This window comes from Notechis scutatus, chromosome 5 (genome assembly GCF_049901735.1).
Source record: "Notechis scutatus isolate UNSWTSFEM ecotype Mainland chromosome 5, rNotScu1.2, whole genome shotgun sequence".
In the NCBI taxonomy this organism is placed as follows: domain Eukaryota; kingdom Metazoa; phylum Chordata; class Lepidosauria; order Squamata; family Elapidae; genus Notechis; species Notechis scutatus.
In genome coordinates, this window is record NC_142013.1 from 55,889,871 (window position 1) to 55,912,929 (window position 23,059).

Consider the following 23,059-nt stretch of genomic DNA (forward strand, 5'->3'; position numbering starts at 1 on the left):
CCACGGTCATTGAACCAGGTTTTGGTGCTTTTGGCAGTGTGGGCAGGTGCCAAGTCCTGCTGGAAAATGAAGTCAGCATCCCCATAAAGCTCATCTGTGGAAGGAAGCATGAAGTGCTCCAAAATTTCCTGGTAGGCAGCTGTGTTGACCCTGGACTTAATGAAGCACAATGGACCAACACCAGTAGATGTCATGGCTCCCCAAATCAACAGAGTGTGGAAACTTCACACTGGACTTCAAGCATCTTGAAGTATGTGCCTCTCCATTCTTCCTCCAGACTCTGGGTCCTTGGTTTCCAAATGAGATGCAAAAGTTGTTCTCATCAGAAAAGAGAACTTTGGACCACCGAGCAACAGACCAGGTCTGTTTTTCTTTAGCCCAGGTAAGACTCTTCTGATGTTGTTTGTTGTTCAGGAGCGGCTTGACAAGAGGAATACGACATTTGAAGCCCATGTCCAGGATCCATCTGTGTGTGGTGGCTCTTGATGCACTGACTCCAGCCTCAGTCCACTCCTTGTGAAAGTCCCCAACACTTTTGAATGGTCTTTTCCTGACAATCCCCTCCAGGCTGCAGTCATCCCTGCTGCTTGTGCACATTTTTCTTCCATACTTTTCCCTTCCACATAACTTTCTATTAATGTGCTTTGATACAGCACGTTGGGAACATCCAACTTCTTTTGCAATTACCTTTTGAGGCTTTCCCTCCTTATGGAGGGTGTCAGTGATGGTTTTCTGCACGACTGTCAGGTCAGCAGTCTTTCCCATGATTGTGCTTCCTACTGAACCAGACTGAGAGACCATTTAAAGTCTCGGGAACCCTTTGCAGGTGTTATGGCTTAATTAGCTGATTAGACACTTCGAGCCTAGAACAGTGGTTCCCAAAGTGGGCGGTGGGATGCCTTAGGGGGGTGGTAAGAGGCAAGGGGGCCAGCAGGGGGGCACTAAGAGGTGGCAGGGGGGCGCTGGAGGTGGGCCACTCACAGGGCACAATTCAGGGGTGAGATTTTACAGTTCGCAAGAACTGTTAACATTCCAGTAGGTTGAAGAACCGACAAAAAGAGCCCCTGTCTGGCCCTGCCCACTCCTCCATTTTCTGCTGTCAGTCCTTATTGCGCATGCGCAACAATCACTGACAGCATTTCCCACCCACCCCGCCCAGTCACTCATGTAGCACATGTGCGCTCGTTTCCCATTTTCCTGCCCATCGCTGCCAGCACCAGCCCGCCCGCCCTACCTTTCTACCACCATCTGATCTAGGTGAGTTATACTCTGCAAGCCCACTCCATCTTTCCTCCACTTTCCTGACGTGCCTGCCTTGAACGCAGTGGTGGCGGGAGTGGAGGAAAGCCAGAGTGGGTTTGCTCTCCTTTTCAAATGTCCCGCCACTGCTGCGTTCAAGACAAAGCCCCGCAGGTCACCCCATTGAGCCCCTTGCATTGGAGTGTACAGCAGTCAATTGGGTGAATGTGCAGGGCCTCGCCTCGAATGCAAGGGCAGCAGGATGTTTGAAAAGGGAAGCAAAGCCACTCTGGCTTTCCTCCGCTTTCCCGATATGCCTGCCTTGAACGCAGCGGCAGCGGGATGTTTGAAAAGGGGAGGAAAGCCAGAGTGGCTTTGCTCTCCTTTTCAAACGTCCCATCACAGCTGTATTCAAGGTGAGGCCCCACAAGCTCACCCCATTAGGCCCCTTGCACCGGAGTGTGCAGCAGTCAGTGGGGTGAACCTGAGAGAGGGAAAGAGAAAGAAAAAGGGAAAGAAAAAAAAGGGACAAAGAAAGGGGTGTGTGGAAGGGACAGAAAGAAAAAGAAATAAAGGAGGGAGGGAGGGGGAGTGAAAGATAATGAGATATCTATTCTAGTCCAATCACCTGCTCCAGCAGGGTTAGAAGGGAGTGTGTGTGTGTGTGTGTGTGTCTGTTCTCCTTGTAATTTACCAATACATTTTGGTTTTGCCTTCTTCAGAATTGGCACTGTAATACATTGGGGAAAAGTAATTTTTAGGGTGGAGATCTGGTCCAATGGATCCTGTTTAAAGCCTCAACAAAATGTGAGAGCTTCCTGATAGTCTTGGCCATGTTTCGTCCACAAAACCTTTAATTAATAGAAGCCAAAGATGTTTCAATGTGCTGGCAAAGATGTTTCAATATGGGAAAGGGTCTCTAAACTAGACCTCATTTCAATCTGATACATCAGCTCTCTCTGTCTCTTTCTCTGTCTCTCTCTCTCCCCCTCCCTTCCCCACTTTGTCCCTTTTCTTTCTTTCCCTTTTCCCTTTTCTTCCTTCTTTCTTTTCTCTCTCCCTCTCTACCTCTTTTCTTTCCTTCTCTCAGGCTCACTCCATTGATTTGGTGCACCACTCCACTTGGACATAAAACAAATGAACAAAAATCAGCAAAGCATCTCTGATTCTATTCACTACTAGAATCTAATCAGAGATGCTTTGCCGATTCCTCTCAGTAACAATTCAGTTCAAAGACGCATAGATGAAATGGCTGAGAATGTGGAAGATGTATTGTGCAGTATACTATGGGCAACAGACTTTGCATTACAGCTGGATGAATCAACTTTGCCAGGCAATGAATCTTTGCTTCTTGCTTATGTGCACTTTATTAAAGACGAAAGTTTGACTCAAGAGTTATTTGCAAGGCAACTAAATAAATATACTAAAGGGGAGTCAATATTTCATGTTGTTGAGCAGTTCTTCAAAGACAAGGAAATTCCACTAACCAACATACTTGCTTGTGCAATTGATGGAGCACCATCAAAGACTGGTCGCTACCGTGGGTGTGTTGCTTACTTGAAAAAAGCAGTGCCAAATGTCTTTACCATTCACTGTGTCATTCATCGCCAACATCTGGTTGCAAAAAACCTCAGTGATTGCTTCAACAAGTCATTACACACTGTCATTACTGCAGTGAACAAAATTAAAGTACATGCTCTCAATGATTGACTATTCTGAGAGCTCTGTGTTGAGAATGATGAAGATTTGGATCGTTTGCTGCTTCATACAGAAGTTCGTTGGCTATCAAAAGCAACTGTTTAGAGACGCTTTTACAATCTTTTTGACACTGTTGTGGAGTTTTTTGAAGGCAAGAATGCTTTGCTCAGTGATGAACTCAAAGAGATCAGGCACGGCATTGCTTATTTATCAGAACTGTTTACAAAGCTCAATGAAGTGAATTTGCAGTTGCAAGGAAATGAAGTCAATCTTATTAAGGCCAAATCTGTCATCTCTACATTTATTTCAAAGTTAGCTCTATGCAAGCGCAATATAGGCCGTTGTGAGCTATACCAATTTCCAAGCTTGTCTGAGCTAGAAAAGAAAGGTGGGATACAAGGTGATGATCTGCATGTTTTTTGTGACCATTTGGACATGCTGCATAAAGATATGTCTGAGCGGTATCAGGATCTTTTGATGGAAATTCCAGATTGGGTGATAAATCCATTTTTAGATACTGAGGAAGATGGGGTAGTGGAGGAACAACTAATAGAACTGAAAAATGACATTGAGCTGAAGCCAAAGTTTAAGAAATCGTACCAAGAGTTTTGGTTACAGAAGGAAATTTCTGATTGCTATCCTGCACTAAAAGAAGCTCCTTGTTGCATTTCCAACATCATATTTGGTGGAACGTGGTTTCAGTGTGGTCATCCAACTTCTCTCCAAGCAAGAAATCGACTCCAGATTACTGAACATGGTGATTTAAGACTCCTGCTAAGTGACTTAAAACAAGACATTAGGAAACTGGTATCAATTCATCAAGCACATCCATCGCATTAGTAACTGCTTCACTGTTCAGTAAATTCTTAAACTGATAAATGACTATCAGACTTTAAAAACCTGGTATCACTGGATCATGTGCAACCATTTTGTTGAATTAACATTAACTTAAAAGATTTTTAAATTGGATTTTGAATAAATGTGCAATTAATTGTTACAATTTTGAATTTTACTGTTACTATCTTCTTTGGTGGGTCGTGCAAACCGCTATTCCGAATAATGCTGTTTATAGGGGGTGGGGGTGGGGAGCACTGAGGATGAGTTCGTAGCACCAAGGAGGAGGTAGACTGAAAAGAAAAGAAAGAGAAAGGGAGGGAGGAGAAAGTGAATGAGATATCTAGTCCAACCAGCTGGGTTAGAAGGGTGTGTGTGTGTGTGTGTGCATGGCTGTCAAAACTCCAAAAATAGGTCAAGTAGATCTGGGGAGGCCAGTCATAAATTAGAACACTTGCTAAGCAACCTGCCATTAAATGAGGACCACTTGTATTTGATTTGCCAGTCACCAAACCACGCCCACCCAGTCACATGACCAGCAGGCCATGTCCTCAAATTAAGCCACGCCCACAGAAATTTGAATCCCACCCCTGGGTGGGGGGCACTGAGGATGAGTTTGTAGCACCAAGGGGGCGGTGGACTGAGAAAGTTTGGGAACCACTGGCCTAGAATATTGAACCTTTTCACAATGTTCTAATTTTCTGAGATTGTGGATTTGGGGTTTTCATGATTATGGCTGTAAGCCATAATCAACTCAATTATGACACATCACAGCTTGAACTATCTTGCTTTGCATGTAATGAGTCTATCTCATATATTAGGTTCACCTTTTAAGTTGCATTACTGAAATCAATGAATTTTTGCATGATATTCTAATTTTTCGAGTTTCACCTGTAGATGTAATTATTCTTAGATTCATATTAGTATCTTGCAAAAAGGAGAATTTTTTTTTGACTGAAAGATTAAAGCAAAAAAAAAAAAAGATCCCATTTCAAACCGGGAAGATGTGATTTTACTTTACTTTTTTACTTTTAAACAGCAGAGGTTTCAACTGAATTTTGCCAGAAGTTGAGGGAATGTCTATATAAATATATATTTTATGTTATAATCTCAAAAGAATTTGAGAAGAAAATGATTTACCATTGCTATATACCATTAGAAAAATGGTTCAGAATACAGGCATTTCAAATTCATACTGAAAATGTGAACAAGAAAGGACATTTATTTTGTTTTGTGGACATGTAAAAAAGCTATTTTTTTATCCAAATACACTCAGATTCAGAGGATTTTAAACAATTAAAACTAAAGGTTTATCTTTAGGACTGATGGACAAATAGCTGAAAAAAAGTCATGGGACTTCATTTTTGTATATGATAACTGCAATAAGATATTGTGTATGAAAGATTGGGTTCTTTGATAAAAAAACCAGTATCTACAATTTCTGTTTATTACTGACTGGAAACCCCTCATGAATTTTGTTAGAAAAAAAATGAACGTATAGTTTTCATGAACAGACAAGGTTATAGAAAGAAGAGTTATGTTCTAAACAGAATAAAGCTGCTGTAAAGATTATCTTTTTACCTATTCTTGTTTTTCCTGTTTTTGCAGTTTTAGCTTTCACTTTTTCTGTTCTTATTTTATATCACTATCTTCCTTTAAAACAATTTAATAGTTATTAACTAATACTGTTATACAAACACTCACACATAAACCAACATGTCCCTCACCCCCAACACATCAGAATTATTTCTAAGACAAACTAGATAGACTCCAGCTTTACTAGCTTATCAAAACATTTATTTAATTATTTGTAGTAAATTTGGAATAAACATGACACAGAATCCAAACTTTAAAAACAGACAGAAGACCCTTTCATGGTCCTAAAGAACCAGAAATGCTTACTGGAATGCTGAATGCTGAGCAATATTTTTGAGACCAAATAGTAATTCATCATTTATAATATTACAGTAGCCTTTTAGTGGTTTTATATCATAATGTGAATTCCATACACATGCAGGAAACTTCTGTACAGATAACTGGGTCCTTGATTTGTGTCAAGATTTTTCTGCAATGAAACAAGAGACTAGAGAAAGTACAGTATTAATACAGGTAGCACACTTCTTTAAAACTTCCAGTAGAGGTTAAAGTAAGCCAGAAAAGAAAAAAAATCCTGCATTAAAGGAGACTACCAAAAGAATCAGAAAACAGCTAAATTTGTTTGCAGTTATTCCCTATTAAGACTATTAAGACCAGCTAAACAAGTTTCATTTAAAGTAACATAGCATACCCATAAACAAAGCAGAGATAACAATTATTGGCCAATGTGATGCTGGACAGTTAAAATAATGTGCCGATATAATACTTTAATATTAAATATTCTGATTTGGTCTTTGTGGAACAAATATATTAGTAATCAAGTTAGCCAACAATAGATTTAATAGAACATTAGAATATTTAACAGTAGAGAAAATACAGTGTTTTCTGATGCTGCCAGAGGCTGGGCTATGAGCTGGTAGTATTTCAAGTACACAAAATTATCTTTGATTATACACAATGTATACAGAGAAGAAACAGCATGTACCAGTTAAAGAATTTCCCCCCTCATTTTTTACTAACTGTCAAAGCAATTACTTACTTCCCCTTGCACCAATAATTTAACCAGAATAAGGAAGGGCATTGCTATTAAGAATTCAGAAAGTAAATAGGGAGAATAAAGGATGTTTTGTCATCTTAATGTTGAGGGTTGGAATATCGAATTCAGCAGAAACATCTGGATAAACTAGCATCTGTAAAAAGAGCTTAAAATAATCATAATGGAGAAGATGTTTTCATACCACATTCCCTATCGCTCATGTAATTTTATATTTCAACCTCTTGATACACACGAAGACAATTCCTTTATGAATATTGGGTTAGGAAGTGGTTGTGTTTTCTTTCGTGCACTAGAAGACAGCCAATATGTTTGACAGTGGTCAAGTTCTAAAAGATTAAGGTTATCTACCATTCTAGGCTGCAAAACAGTACAGTGTAAGAAATGGAAGACTTTCTAGACCACACCATAATGTGGAAGCAGGATTAGCAGTGGGCTTTGGGAAGCTGTCACATAGCCATCCTATTATGATGGCTTGATCATTCAGGCCTTAGTCCTCTCCAACTCAGCTGTGCCTTCACAACCTGTATGTGCAAACAAAGCAATTCTTCACTGAAACTATTCATCCTAAAACTTCCCAGTGTCCTTATATTTCAGTGTGCTTGCTACATTCCAGAAATTACCTTTTAAAAGCTAACAATGGTTTATAATGACTCTCATTTTGTCCAAAAGGATTTTTTTCTAGATTGTTCTAACAAAAGAAGCAAAGAAGAAGAAGAGAGAGATTTTTTTAATGTGAAAAGCCAATGAAACGAGCCCCATTGATGTGTTTCTTGAACTTAGGTTGTCTTTCTCTTCTGTTCCTCAGCAGTCACAAAGTTCAGCAAGTCAATTGCCGTAACAATACCAAACACCATTTGCTTTTTACTAGATTCACCATCACTGTGATCTAGAAGACACAAGAGAACACTGTAAGTCTGATTTTGTGAAACTGTTTCCAATGAGCACTTTAAAACATAAAATTCCTATCTTACATTTACAGACCAATAAATTATACATGCACACAGTTATCTAACATTAGATTTTCCTAAACAGATGCCTTCCTAATGTCTTAGATGAGTATCTACCAGAGCTCCTAGTCAGAACGTCCCGTGTAGAGAAACAAAGAAAGTACTCCAAGATGATAGCAACTAAGGAATTGCCTTGTTCCTTGTTCTGCTGTTGGAAACTGGGTCTATTTATGCTATTGATAGGTGTCTGCTAGCATCTCTGTGATGCCACTGGCTCAACTTATGCACATTTTTTTTGAAAACAGAATGACCTTGTATTGATTTCATTTCCATATTCTGCACAAGGTGCAATAAAGGTCTTTCTGAGGATAAACTGGGCATTCTTTTGGGTTTAGAATAGCCAGTTTTGGTTTATTTTCTGTGGTAGCCACAGCCATAATTTGAAAGATAAAAGCCACTTAAAAATAATAAAGAACATATTGTTAACAGTGGGTGAGAAAACTGTAAAACTTAGGATTTAAAGTGGGGGATTTTCTGTGGTGAGTTTTTTATTCTCATGTTTCCAGTACCCAGCAACTTTAAATTTGGTGGACTTCAACTGGGGAATTCTGGAAGCTGAAGTCCACATGTCTTAAAGTTGTTGAGGTTGAGAAATATTGTCTATTCTGTGAATTTTATATTTGTGACTTGTTTGTCACTGTAAAACCAGGCTCCACAAGTTATGATAGAAGACTACACGTGACCTATGATTTTCTGCATACCTTTCCAAATAGTCTCCCCTCTCCACCCCAGGTTCTGGTTTCCTGCTATTTTGTTGAGGAAGATACAGAAATGTTTTAATATTAAGTTTAGAGCATACTTAAAAACAACAATGACAAAAGACAAGATTTAACATAAAACACTGGGAAAGGGAATGCAGAAAACCCTGGCTCTGCCCACGTACATGGCAGTACATCAGCCCAATGTTCATATTGCTCCATTCATTGTAGACCTCAATCCTCCTCCCTCAAAAAATAAACATTAAGTGCAACCCTGTTAACAAAGTTGGACCTTCCGATTGAACATTTGAAGCAGCTTCATAATCTAACAGTTGATTCAAAAAATTTCTTTTATCTAATGAAAAGATTGTGTCCTTCCATTGGACGGCAAAAACCTTTTAGGAAGTGTAGGTTAAATGAACAAGGACAATGGACTCCCAACACACATGAAGATACGCAGCTGACATATATTTTAAAGATAGGCTTTCTGCCTAACTCTGCCAAAAGGATAGTAAATACATGGAGATAGATGGAGTTTCTGAATCTCAGGTGATTAACTGCATGAAAGCATTTTTATTTTATATAAATTAATAAAAATTAAAGTAAACTAATAAATAAATCAAGGATCAACAGTGGCAAAAAGTGCCATAATAGAGAATTTTCTGAGTTCTTAAGGAATAATCAGTTTATTATCATACAAGCTTTTACAATGAAGTTTAAAGGATAATAAATTAGTTATTCTTAAGAATTATGTTATTTTCACTGCAACATTTCTAGAAAATTTCAGCAAACCATGAATAGCAAAAGAAATCATTTAGTTCCAGCATATGCTACTAAATTTGAAAGATATCAATTAAAGATATTAATTAATTAATTGCAGTTATGAGTTCTTAGGAAAAATGTATTGAATAGATAGTTATACATTAACAATGACCTTGAAGACACAGTCACTTAGTAACTATATGGGTTACTTTGAAGAAAGAGCAGGCTACTTCTAATGCTATTATTCCTTTATATATACATCAGTCATGAGATTCTAATCTTCCTTGTCTTGAGTTGCTCACCCATTAATTTCTGATGCTATGTATTAATCATGGAAAGCAGCTGGAAGAAATCCAGATTCATCCCAGGATTTAAATTGGGAGCTTAGAGGCTTTTCATACTCCAGAACATATATATAATAGATGATTCTAGAAATTATGTTCTGTTATGGAAGATTGGGGTAAAAATCAGTGCACAATCCATTTTCTCTAAAAAATATATGACAGGCAGGCATAGCATTGTAATGAGGGCAGGACTAGAATCAATACCATTGCTCAAGTTAAAAAACACCTTTCAGTTAAAGTTTTGGTTGTACCACTATTAATATAGATGTTATATTTTATAGACTACTCTTTTCAGTCCAACCCAAGATTTAAAACAGCTCAACCCACTGGATTGGAGAAGCTGGAAGTAACATTATTTCATGGCTATGGGTTTATTTGAATTTATTTAATGGAAAATGTTAAATCATTGTAAGTTACTAGAAATTCAGTAACTTACAGTCCTAAACATGCTAGTTTAAAAGACAAAATCTGATTTGGAACAGTCTATAAATAATAACCTTATACTCACATTGAATCTGTTCGTGTACCACCAGAGCAAAATGATCTATTTCCAAAATATGAGAGAGCTTTCCTAAGTTGTCCTGCAAATGAATCTGTAACAGAAAGTTGCATGATTTTAAAAGACATTGCTATTACTTCTTACATGCCATTCACATTTAGATAAGAACTCTGATCCTCATTCTACCTAGTAGTTTTCCAACAAGACTAAAAAAAAAGAGTATGTATTCATGAGCTATTTTTAAAAAAAATCACAGGTACTATATGTTTATGGGGTGTTTTTTCTGTGCAAATCAGGATATACGTGAATTGATACCATCAACCCTGTGTGGGGTTGCAATTTAAGCATTTTGTCTACTAGAGACACTGCACAGACCTCCACAATAACAAACTTATAGCATCAACCAACTATCATTCCAGCATTTGTGTTGTAGCTTCATAGTGAAGGCAGGATGAGACTATACATGGAAGTTCTTAACACTTGCACATTAAAAAGTACAGAGATACATTTTTTATTTCACGTAATTTCAATTTATTATGTACAACAAAAACAATGATTCCTACTACCGTTTCTGTCCCTTAAATTTACATGTATTTTGCTTCTATATATTTGCCATAGTATTGTTAATAATTTTAAAACCTCTGTCAAAAGGCATTTTCAGTGTACAGAAAGAGTATTCCAGACTGAAAGGTCGCTTTTGTCAGGCTTTAGAAGCTGAATACTCAACACTGTGTTCACTGGTACCACTAAAACTTCTTTTTAGAACCCAATATTTGAAGCATGTAAACATCTTTTCTGAATGTTGCTCTGAGTGAGATAAGTGTGTATACTTTCCTTAACCTGCATCAATGTGTGAGATTTTCAGAAACTTTTCTACATACCATGGGGGTGGGGGAGGAAATAGAAACAAACACATATACAGAAGGCACAATACCGTTTGGAACTGCTTGTAGATGACTTTGCTGACTTTATCCAAAGGCTGTACTTTACCAGCAAGCACTGAAGAGAGCATATTGCCGAGAGTAACCATCCCCAGAATCAGTCTAAAAAAAGGACACCCCAAGCAGAGCACTGAATGAGTAGTATCAATGCTTTTTTAAAAAAAAACTTAGAAGCTTCACATCAACATTTCCACAAATTCAGATGACAAGTACACTGATCTCACACTGTTACTTTCTTTTATCAACCCAACCACCATTTTCAGAGGGGAGGAGAGAATTTTGAAATTCCCAATTTGCTGGAGGTTGATCCTTCCCCACCTTGACCTGCTCCACTTACATTACTGCCCTCTAAAAATAAATATCTATTTTGAATTTTTTCAGGATGAAAACGGTAGCAAACAAACCTGGCTGAGGAATTCTGGGGGTTAAAGTCCACAAGTCTTAAAGTTGCCAAGGTTGGGCATCCCTGTTTTAAACCAAAGTTTATGACTGTGTCTGCATAGCTCCTAAAACTTTGGAGTTAGCTTTTGATAATTTGAAATAGATCTGCCAGACTAGGTGAGAGTACAATGATATTTCTTTCTTTGTTACATCTTCCTCATTGTTTACCTTTCACTATAATTTACACTGTCTGGGTCAGACAGTGTCTAGGACTTTTTACATCTGAGCTACTGTTAGTACCGATTATATGAGAGACTTACTAAACAAACCTTGTTTATTAAACTGGGGTGAACTTTGGGAACAACCCTGCTCAGATCACAATTTGTCCTGGACAGGTTGGTCATCCCACTGACTTTTTATTTACCTGGCTATGCAATAAGAACTCGGTTAATAATTTTATGGGCCATTTTTAGTTCTCTTGACAGTTCTACTAAAAGATAATAAACATGTCACAACCTTAAAAGCAGATTTTAAAAGCAGCAACCTTAGCTCCACTTTCTCCTTAAACTTAAGGAAGTACCATTCTATCATGCAGTCCTTGTGACTTGACACAAATAAGGTTGGAGAATCTGTTGCTTCAGCTGATTAGCCCATTTCATTTATGCCAAGTGCCTGCATCAGGCTCTAACCTTTACCCATATCGGCCTCTTAGGTTCTGCTAACTGAATGCAAGTTCAATTAGCAGAGAGCCAAAGGAGCAACATTATATGGTATCCTTTTGCCATTCAATCACATTGCAGCAATTTGTACCAGAAAACCCACAGCATGACTGACATGATGTTGCTTGAAAAAAATCAAAAAAGACAAATAACTTCCCAATGGGACAGAGATAGGCATTATACTCTTCAGAAAATGGATTTATTTGGAACAAAGGAAGAAAATATTGAAGACTGTACATACCCAGATTCATCCACAACTGGTACTTGGTCAAATCCCTTCTCTTTGAGTATTTCAATAGTCTTTTCGCAGGTAACACTTGGCAGTACAGTTAGGGGGGCGGACAGGCATAGTTCCTGAATTTTCACATGCCACCACCTAGGAAATGAGCAAATATCGTTAACAGTTCAGGCACAGAAGAACAAACTGTATTGCATTTTTTTATACTTAAGCTTTTCTGAAAAGACTATATGGTGTTATATTGTATTCAAGAGTAAATACAGCAGCTAATCCCTGACTCACTTCCAGGAAAGGTCATTTAAACTGAATGTATGATTCAGATACCCCTTCTATTTGCATTTGTGTATACCATCACCATATCACTGAGAGCAGTGCTGCTGTGAGCCAAACAGGAAGTTGCACAGTTTGTATAGACAGCTTATTGTTGCTGACATCAAAGGAAGAAAGAAAGAGAAATAAAAATGATATATTTTTACAACATTTCCTACATTCTCAGATGTGTCCTTAGCTATAGATTATTCTTTAAATAAGGAATAAATATAAATGCTGTTAAACTTAATTTTATTTATGTATTTATTTATCAAATTTATATAGCTATCATCTCACCAAAAGTGACTAGGGAAGGTGCACAACCATAAAATAAAACAATACAAAAAGTTGCAGATATAAAGTGTAAGCCTTCCATACTAATAAATATAAAAAGCCAATGATACAAACTGTAGGTAATTAGAGGAATAAAAATGGCCATCTCAACAACAAAATCCATCTCAGCAGGTTTCCAGCATCCCGGGAGCTTCAGACCTGATAACGTTACCAGGACTTGAGGGCCTTTCAGAATATCAAAAGGAATGGAACTAATCTAACTTTGGAGGGAAGGATGTACCACAAGGTGGGTACCAAGGCAGAAAAAGCATGTTTCCTTCTATCAATCAAAGATAAGTTAAACCCTGGTTCAGATCAAAGACCTATCTGCCTCTCACCATTGCCATTTAGATGCTGTGGGAAGTTCACAATCGAGAACTTTCACAACAGCACTTTCCTGTTCATGTTCTCTAGCAACTGGAATGGAGACACGAATGAACTAGCCGCCATCAAGAATCTTCAATCTATGAATGAATTATTGGCTTGGATTTTAAATCTTGTTTGAAAGGATTAACTATCAATATGTTCAAAAGGCTCCTTCTGGCTTAAAAACTAACAACTTTATTAGTGTCTACTTTCTCAGACACATGAAGTATTGCCTTCAGTTAGCATGCACAGATCCAGGCTGAGCGAAAAGAAAAATTAAACTATACCCATATACTCGGAGAAAACAAGAAAAGAAGCCAACAAGATGGTTCCATTAGGTTTAAAACTTGGGGAAACGTGCTGCATTTTATTAAATTATGATAGATCTTATCATCTCACCAAGGCTTCTTAATATCATCATCCTCTTCTTTCATGAATCCTCTTTGGATCATCCATTTGTCACTTAAAAACTTAGACCTAAAAATCACCAAGATAGTTAAGTCATAAACATCAATTTAGGTGACATCTACTTTAAATGTAAACAACCAATAAGGATAATGTGAGATACAATGTCATAGAAAATGATAAAAGTATTTTTATTTTAAACATGTAGCTAGCAGAAAAGCTTTATTGATTTATTCTTCCACAGATCGAACAAGCTTTTTACAGGACTATTTCCTTTACTATTACTTCTTTCTGATAGTCAAAAGCATCTAAAGCAGCAGCAATGGGAAGGGTAGGCTGAGATGTTGAAAAACTTGATTTTAGACTGCAAAGTAGAATGGAGCAGTAGCAACCTCTTGTTGCCATAACTGAGAGAAGCAACAGCCACACTGGAATGCACAAGCAGCTGGTCTCACTTGCCCACAGCTCTCACATGGGGATTTAAAAAGTCAAGATAGTATCTGTTGTGTATTAAGAACCTGCCTGAAGTTCCCCTTCTGGTCCGCCATCCGAGCGGGAGCGCCGATCGCTCCCATTGGCTGATGCCGTTTGACAGCCGCTATAAAAGGGAGCTGTCAAACGGCATCAGCTGTCGCCGCCAGCTGGCTGTCAGATTGCCTCTGAAGCCGCGGCGACCCTTTATTCACTGAATAAAGTATTGTTAGCCTAGCCCTGGCTTTGTCTCCTTCTGTAACCGCCGCTCCACAACAGTATCTGTGACTGCAATCAAAAACTAGTAATTTTTAATGTGTGATGCATGGGGAAAAAAGGAACAGGACTTCAGTCAGTTGCCATTTAAAAGTTGACTCCTCTTCATGAATGTCCTTGTCTCAAGGCTTACCCTAAATATAAATATAGGTAGTCCTTCAATTATGATAGCAAATGGGATTGGGACTGCCATTGCTAAGCGATGCAGTCATATGACTGCATCGCTTAGCAACAGAAATTCTAGCAGACATCATAATCTATCTGATGGGAACCCCAGGCAAGTGCATGCAGTGGAGCGGGGGGAGTGTAATGTGTGGGGGGAGAGGCTGGAAGGTTTGGGAGGTGCCGTGCAGGCCACCTGTGAATCAAGGGAGGCTGGGGACAGCTTGGGAAGCCCAATGTAGGTTGTCCCCACCAGTTTACCGCTGGCAGGGAAGATCACAAATGGTAAGCACATGACCATTGTTCTCTGCTATGTCGTAATTGTGAGTTGGGCTCCCAAGCACCTAGATTACGACCATGTAATTGCAGCGGTGCTGCAACAGCTGGAACTTCAACGACTTTATATACTGTATGTCCATCTTTAAAGCTCTGGCATAACTTTGTCACTGAATTAGTGGATGTAAGCTGAGGACTACCTGCAGGCTATTTCAGTATGTGAAATAAAATATCTTTTAAGAAAGCACGTAGGAGAGCCAGATTTCAAACAAACTATTCATGTGTTTTTAGCAGTGGATTATAGATGATAGGCCAAAACCAACCAATCTACTCACCCATCCAAGTTATGAATGAATCCCCAAGTTCTAGTAAAATAGGTTTTTAGAGATCTCAAAAAACAACGAGCAGAATAAGAACCTTTCCTTTAGAGTAGGGTTGGCCCGTAAAACAATTTGAATTCAAAATCAAAAGGGTCATCTGGAGCATGCGTATGTGAGCATTTCATTCCTGCACATCATACCTCCTGAAACCAAATCTGTTTTCCTGGCATTATGCCTATGAGCCCAGAAAAAGGTACAGCTACTTTAAGGAGTTGCAGACAGGTGAGATATACACTGCTCAAAAAAATAAAGGGAACACAAAAATAAGACATCCTAGATCTGAATGAATGAAATATTCTCATTAAATACTTTGTTCATTACATAGTTGAATGTGCTGACAACAAAATCACACAAAAATTATCAATGGAAATCAAATTTAGCAACCCATGGAGGTCTGGATTTGGAGTTACACTCAAAATTAAAGTGGAAAAAAACACTACAGGCTGATCCAACTTTGATGTAATGTCCTTAAAACAAGTCAAAATGAGGCTCAGTAGTGTGTGGCCTCCACGTGCCTGTATGACCTCCCTACAACGCCTGGGCATGCTCCTGATGAGGTGACGGATGGTCTCCTGAGGGATCTCCTCCCACATCTGGACTAAAGCATCCACCAACCCCTGGACAGTCTGTGGTGCAACGTGGCATTGGTGGATGGAGCGAGACATGATGTCCCAGATGTACTCAATTGGATTCAGGTCTGGGGAACGGGCGGGCCAGTCCATAGCATCAATGCCTTCATCTTGCAGGAACTGCTGACACACTCCAGCTACATGAGGTCTAGCATTGTCGTACATTAGGAGGAACCAAGGGCCAACCGCACCAGCATATGGTCTCACAAGGGGTCTGAGGATCTCATCTCAGTACCTAATGGCAGTCAGGCTACCTCTGGCGAGCACATGGAGGGCTGTGTGGCCCCCTAAAGAAATGCCACCCCACACCATTACTGACCCACTGCCAAACCGGTCATGCTGGAGGATGTTGCAGGCAGCAGAACGTTCTCCACGGTGTCTCCAGACCCTGTCACGTCTGTCACATGTGCTCAGTGTGAACCTGCTTTCATCTGTGAAGAGCACAGGGTGCCAGTGGTGAATTTGCCAATCTTGGTGTTCTCTGGCAAATGCCAAACATCCTGCATGGTGTTGGGCTATAAGCACAACCCCCACCTGTGGACGTCGGGCCCTCATACCACCTTCATGGAGCCTATTTCTGTTTGAGCAGCCACATGCACATTTGTGGCCCACTGGAGGTCATTTTGCAGGGCTCTGCCTCCTGTCCCTCCTTGCACAAAGGCGGAGGTAACGGTCCTGATGCTGGGTTGTTGCCCTCCTATGGCCTCCTCCACGTCTCCTGATGTACTGGCCTGTCTCCTGGTAGCGCCTCCATGCCCTGGACACAACGCTGACAGACACAGCAAACCTTCTTGCCAGAGCTCGCATTGATTTGTCATCCTGGATGAGCTGCACTACCTGAGCCACTTGTGTGGGTTGTAGACTCCGTCTCATGCTACCACTAGAGTGAAAGCACCGCCAGCATTCAAAAGTTACCAAACCATCAGCCAGAAAGCATAGGAACTGAGAAGTGGTCTGTGGTCACCACCTGCAGAACCACTCCTTTATTGGGGATGTCTTGCTAACTACCTATGCTTTCCACCTGTTGTCTATTCCATTTGCACAACAGCATGTGAAATTGATTGTCAATCAGTGTTGCTACCTAAGTGGACAGTTTGATTTCACAGAAGTGTGATTGACTTGGAGTTCCATTGTGTTGTTTAAGTGTTCCCTTTATTTTTTTGAGCAGTGTATATATCTAAGGAGTTACAAATAATCTTTTCCCCTTTGACTTTGGATCGCTGGACAGCCATACCTCAATCAGTGTAGGGAAGGAAGAGACATATAAGGCAGGGTACCTACATGTAGTTCCTGACAGAGTCAGGAAGGATGACAACACAACGCTGGCCTTTTTTTAGCTCTTGGGCTGCCTTGACGGCAACAGACATGGCACTTCCTGAGCTGCCACCTGTCAAAAGACACAGGAGATTCTCAAAATTCAAGTATATTGGAATCCACAGTATGAATAGGAAAGAAAAAGGAAAGTGGGGCAAAGCCTCTTAATTAGTAACTTAAACACACTTTGAAAATTTGTTTAAAGCACTGTAATAGTTTCTTAGAAAACTTCTGTCATAATAAAAATATATTCTTTTAATGGCAGGTACTATTCAATAACATAGGAATATAATTGCGCGGGCCATCTTAGTCCAGCATTTTGTTTCTCACACTGGCCACGAAGATGCCTCTGAAGTGCTTTAAGTTGGAAGCAGAGCTATATTGTCCTCCTGCAAATCTTGGACAGCACTTAGGAAATGTTCTTTGACAGCATTTCCATTTTGTCAATTGAAAAGGCCACACCACTTGGATCCACACAAATTCTATGCCAGTATATTATGACATCCTAGGACTTGGAAAGGCCTTGATGTGAATGAAGGACAATACCACCTAAAGAACTGGCAGCTGTGGTTTCACATGGTTGTATGGTAACAATATGCAAGAGATAGCAAATGCCGTCCCTGCAAACAAGATGAAGAAACAGTTGGAACATCTAGTTAGTTGCTACAAGAAAATCACACAGACTGTAAACAATGGCATGATAAATTATTTTCACTTATGGTGGACTTGTCCTGAGACAAAGAAATATTGGTTAAAAATAAAAGAGTGGATAGAAGAAATCATAGAGCGTGGGCTGGAGTGGAAACCGGAACTGTTCCTGTTGGGAATGATCAAAGGGGATTATACCTCTAAAGTAAGATATCTGACCATCCACTTATTAACAGCGGCGCGGATTTCATTAGCACAATACTGGAAGAAACTAAATGTACCACCGATACATGTTACGATTCAAAAAACGTATGAGTGTGCCCAATTGGAGAGGCTCACGCTCAAAATCAATGGGAAGGAGGATACAGATTACTACAGGATATGGGATAAATGGTACAATTGGGTAGATTACAAGGGAAAAACATGTAAATGAACCCAAGAAACAAATTATATTCAGCTGTCTATATGAAATGTATAATAAAGGTTTTAAATCCTCTTTTCTCTTATATTATTATAATTATATATTTACTACATTTTTTAATTCATTATTTAAATAATATGAATGTATTATTAATTACATAATAGTTATAAACCAACGAGAAGATTAGTAGAGTATTGTGAGTTACTCAGTGATTAAGATGTCATAGTAAATGAAAATACGATAAGTATCAGTTAGTACTGACTATTAGGACTTTTCAAATTCGACATCAAATGTAAAGAGGAATGTGTTATTTACATACTATTGTTTTTGTATTTTTTAAATTTGTATGTTTTTAATTCTTGTAAATAAAGTTTATTTAAAAACTCTAAAAAAAAAGAAATCTAATGGTGAAAGCAGCATTTTACATACTTTATAGCTCTCTGCTTATAAGAACTGCTTTAAGTGATGCATATTGGATGATTCGCAGAACTAGACTTCAGTAGAATCCATGAGATCCAAATTCACTGTTTGTATTTTTCATAAAAACTGTCAGGTGTGGAAGTAAAATGCAGCAATTGATATCAAGAGTAAAAAGGTGTCCACAATCCTATTATTGTCTTGACTACAAATTATACTATGCTTACCACATAGCAGTCCTTCTTCTCTGATTAGCATGCGTGAGAAGGTAAAAGATTCCTTATCGTTACACTTATACCATTTGTCTACCACCTAGAAGGAAGAAAGGACACAAAAACATTATTCTAGACCTGTTGTTTCATACAAGTCATCCACTGGTACTAGAACTTAGATTCATAAGGCTGAAAGAGATCTCAGAGCTCTTCCAATCCAGGGTTGCCAACCTTTTCGACCTCAGGGACCACCAAACTCATAATTTTAAATCCCGGGGACCACTAATATGAATTTTGATTGATGTGGTTTGCTGACGTTGGTGGTGGTGGTGGGGAGGGGGGGGAGGGAGGGAGAGGGAGAGGGAGAGGGAGAGAGAGAGAGAGAGAGAGAGAGAGAGAGAGAGATCTAACCTCTCTCTTTCCCTCTCTCTCACACACACAAGGGTGGGATTCAAATTTCTTAACAGGGTGGGATTCAAATTTCTTAACAACCGGTTCTTGAGCAGGGCCTAGTTTGTGGGTGTGGTTTGGTGGCCATGTGACTGGCTGGGCATGGCTTGTATATAAATATTATAAATATTTATGTAAATATTGATTTTTTTTTATAAACAAGAGCAACTTTTACCCAAAATCAGGCAAGAGGCAGATTGAGTTGCTCACAGAATCACAGATTAAGAGATCTATCTTTCTGCCATTGGCTATCTGTGTCTGTCACATAAAATGTGCTTGCAAGCAAACTCATAAAATTAACTCACAAAGCACCATGTATGTAAATATTGATTTTTTTTTTTATAAAAAAGAGCAACTTTTACCCAAAATCAGGCAAAGCAGGCAGGCAGATTGAATTGCTCACAGAATCAAAGATTCACTCAGAGAACTACGATTCTGCCATCAGCTGCCTGCACTGAATAATAGAACCTTCAGTCCTAAGGTTCAGCTCTGCTTAAAAGCACAGCCAAAGATCTAAAGATTAGCTAGAAAACAAGAAATGCAACGATTTCCTAATTTAGCTAATCTAAATCTCCCGGCACAGAACAGCTGATGGTTGGGGGGGGGGAAAGGAAAAATAGCAACTTAGCAGGCAAGTTTGCCAGGTAAGGAGTGAGTGGGTGGGGAGGGTTCCCGCGGGCCATGTGGGTGGCGCAGCCTTGTGTTCCCATGCAGCCTGGATTAATTGCTTTGGGGGGTTGCTCTGGGGGTGACATTTCTCTGTGGATCACCAACATTTTCTCGTGGACCACCAGCGGGCTGCGGACTACAGGTTGCCGACCACTGTTGTAATCCAACGCCCTGCTCCAGGCAGGCAATCTTATACCATCCTGGTCAAGTGGTTGTCCAGTCTATTTTTTGAAAACCTCTAGTGATGAAGCACCCACAACCCTAGGAGGCAAGCTATTCTGTTGAAAACCTGCTGGTTGCTATTGCTTCAATCTCATTTGGGATGACCAGAATTGATTAGATATGTCAGAAATTGTATGGAAAGGAGGAATGGATTTAGCAGTGGATTTTTAGGTCCACTGATACAAATGTCAGGAAAAAATATTATCTGGATCCAATAATACAATTAAATTACAGTACAATTAAAATACAGTAGTCCAGGGTTTTTCCCTTTTGTCAACAGGGCATCTCATCAATCCTCAAATGTTCCCATTTAAGTACCTTACAATACCTTTCTGAATCTTCCATTTTTTCTGTGCTGTTCACTGCTCAAAAGTCTAGCTAATCTATACAAGCTATATAAAGCAAGCAGACTGCTTTTAAGAAAGAGCACCTAAGTCATGTTTTACTGTGAATAAGTCCTGTTATAAATATTGGAAAATCCATGTAATAATAATTTGTCTTCCAAAATTCAGAAATTGACAAAAGTAGGATCAGACCTGTTAAAGATCAGGAATCAAAATAAAACCTGAATATCACAAAGATTAAAGGCTAAGTTTGGATCAGAGAAGTAAGAAAAAAAAAGATTAGTCTTGCACTTAAGAACGAAAGAGATTTCAATGAGGTTCACACTAAAGCAGTATTTCTCAACTGTGACAATTTTAAGAGGTGTGGAATTCTGGGAATAGAAGTCCAAAGTCTTAAAGTTGCCAAGGTTAAAAATCACAGCAATAAAGCAAATATATATATAAGTATGTATATATAAAAACCTTCCTTACCGATCTATCCAGAACTGTGGGTATGAAATCATATCCAATACCTTCCACTTCATAAGTTGTCTTGTCAGTTATGTTTAATTTTTCAGGCTCCGCTAGAATAGATCCTTCAGGATCAACACCTACAATCTGCAGAGCAATTTGTTATTGAAATAGTATTTTGATGTTAAATACACAGAAATTAAAAAGACAATGTCTAAACTGAATAATGGAACTTTTGGTACTTCCATTTAAAAGTTAAGTATTGTGTAGGTATTCCATTTTTCAGTCTGGAACCATAAATAAATAAAAATCATTTGCCCTTATTAATTTGGTATTTGTGTAATTCCATGATCTGGGACAATTTTAAAATAATTGTCCTATGGAAAAAATTTCCTACTTGGGTAAATTTTGATTTCCCACCAAATTTAGCATAGTTTTTCTTAATTTAAGAAAAGAAATTAAAGTAGAATGTATATGTACTCATCTTAAGACAGCAAATCATGCAAGCGTATATAAAGAAAGTACAACTTCTTGGGTTTGCTTCCAAAACAGAAAATTATCCTGAGAGATAATGAGTTTTAATATAGATGGACAGTGGGGATGGAGCACCTTACTTTTCTCAGTTTTTTTTAATCAAAAGTTTTCCTAGATGCTTATTTTTCCCACTCTTTATGGAACTCTGATTCATTTTTTTCCTTTCTAAATGTTTACCTGGAATGTAAGAGCAGTAGTTTATCCAGAAATATGTTAACCCACTCCACTCTTATCAATACAACACTAGCAGCCAAAACCTTATTTCCAAAAGCATTAGGTATAATAACAAACAGAAGGATTGTGCAAAGAAATAGAAGAAAACAATAGAATATGGAGGACCAGAGATCTCTTCAAGAAAAATTGGAGATATAAAGGAAAAGTTTCATGCAGAGATGGGCATGATAAAAGACCAAAATGGCAGGGACCTAATAGAGACAGAAGAGATTAAGTAGAGGTGGCAAAATTACACAGAAGAACTATACAAGAATGAGCTTAACGTCCCTGATAACCACCATGAGGTGGTCACTGACCTTGAGCCAGACATCCTAGAATGTGAAGTGAAATGGCCCTTAGGAAATCTGAGCAACAACAGAGCTAGTGGAGGGTGACAGTATTCCAGCTGAGCTATTCAAAATCTTAAAAGACGATGCAATAAAATTGCTACACTCAATTTGCCAGCAAATTTGGAAAACTCAACAGTGGCCACAAGATTGGAAAAGTTCAGTTTACATTCCAATTCCAAAGACAGGCAATGCCAAAGAATGTTCAAACTATTGCACCACTACACTCATTTCACATGCTAGTAAAGTTATGCTTAAAATCCTACAAGCTAGACTCCAGCAGTATGTGGATTGAGAACTACCAGAACTACAGGCAGGATTTCAAAGAGGCAGAGAAACTAGAGATCAAATTGCCAACATACACTAGATCATGGAGAAAACTAGGGAGTTCCAGAAAAACATCTACTTCTGCTTCATTGACTATGCTAAAGCCTTTGATTGTGTGGATCACAACAAATTGTGGCAAGTTCTTAAAGAGATGGGAGTACCAGACCATCTTATTTGTCTCGAGAAACCTATATGCGAGTAAAAAAGCAACAGTGAAAACTGGACACAAAACCACTGATGGTTCAAAATTGGGAAAGGAGTCCGGCAAGGCTGTATACTGTCACCCTGCCTATTTAACTTATATGCAGAGCACATCATGAGAAAGGCAGGCTAGATGAATCAAAAGTTGGAATTAAGATTGCCGGGAGAAATATCAACAACCTCAGATATGCAGATGATACCACTCTAAATGGCAGAAAGTGAAGAGGAACTAAAGAGCCTCTTGATGCGGGTGAAGAAGGAAAATGTAAAAGTTGGCTTGAAACTCAACATTAAGAAAACTAAGATCGGGACTTCCGGTTTGTCGGCTTCAGCCGAGCGGCAGGGATTTGCGAGCTGCGCGATCCCTGCCGCGCTAGCAGTTTTTGGGGCTCCGACCCAGCCGGGTTCGGAGCTAGCCACCTGCAGGGGCAGCTGAAGGTAGGGGGATCCGGAGAAGGGTTTGGGGGTGCTGCAGACTCCTCCCTGGCCGGCAGAACTCCCTTTTCCCAGGACGGTGCAGCGGCGGTCTGTAATGGCCGCCACAAAGAAGCTGGCAGCCGGGTAAGAATGCGCAGGAGGAAGTGGAGAAAGTGATTGAGAGGAGAAAGTTTTTCTTGGCTCCTAGGACTCTAAGACATATCTAATAAAATTCCTGAAAAGTATGACTTTC

At 39.1% G+C, this 23,059-nt stretch overlaps 1 protein-coding gene and 1 pseudogene across 4 annotated transcripts in view; one reads left to right on the top strand and one right to left on the bottom strand.

Moving 5' to 3' along the window:
- Positions 1–2,487: 2,487 nt before the first annotated feature.
- LOC113416219 (protein FAM200A-like) lies at positions 2,488–3,777 on the top strand (annotated as a pseudogene).
- Positions 3,778–7,133: 3,356 nt separating this feature from the next.
- LOC113416249 (cystathionine beta-synthase-like protein) overlaps positions 7,134–23,059 on the bottom strand; it is a 47,501-nt gene continuing 31,575 nt past the window's right edge. For 2 of the 4 annotated variants that reach the window (XM_087967553.1, XM_087967552.1), the window contains exons 9-17: positions 20,789–20,914; positions 18,648–18,732; positions 16,902–17,007; positions 13,421–13,498; positions 12,017–12,151; positions 10,669–10,777; positions 9,744–9,828; positions 8,133–8,177; positions 7,134–7,310 (exon numbers count right to left, since the gene is read on the bottom strand). In XM_087967553.1, coding sequence (XP_087823679.1) covers positions 7,201–7,310; positions 8,133–8,177; positions 9,744–9,828; positions 10,669–10,777; positions 12,017–12,151; positions 13,421–13,498; positions 16,902–17,007; positions 18,648–18,732; positions 20,789–20,914 — 879 coding nt within the window. In that variant the 3' untranslated portion in view covers positions 7,134–7,200. The remainder of the gene's footprint in view (positions 7,311–8,132; positions 8,178–9,743; positions 9,829–10,668; positions 10,778–12,016; positions 12,152–13,420; positions 13,499–16,901; positions 17,008–18,647; positions 18,733–20,788; positions 20,915–23,059) is intronic. The other 2 variants (XM_026674017.2, XM_026674016.2) reach the window with 1 other exon arrangement.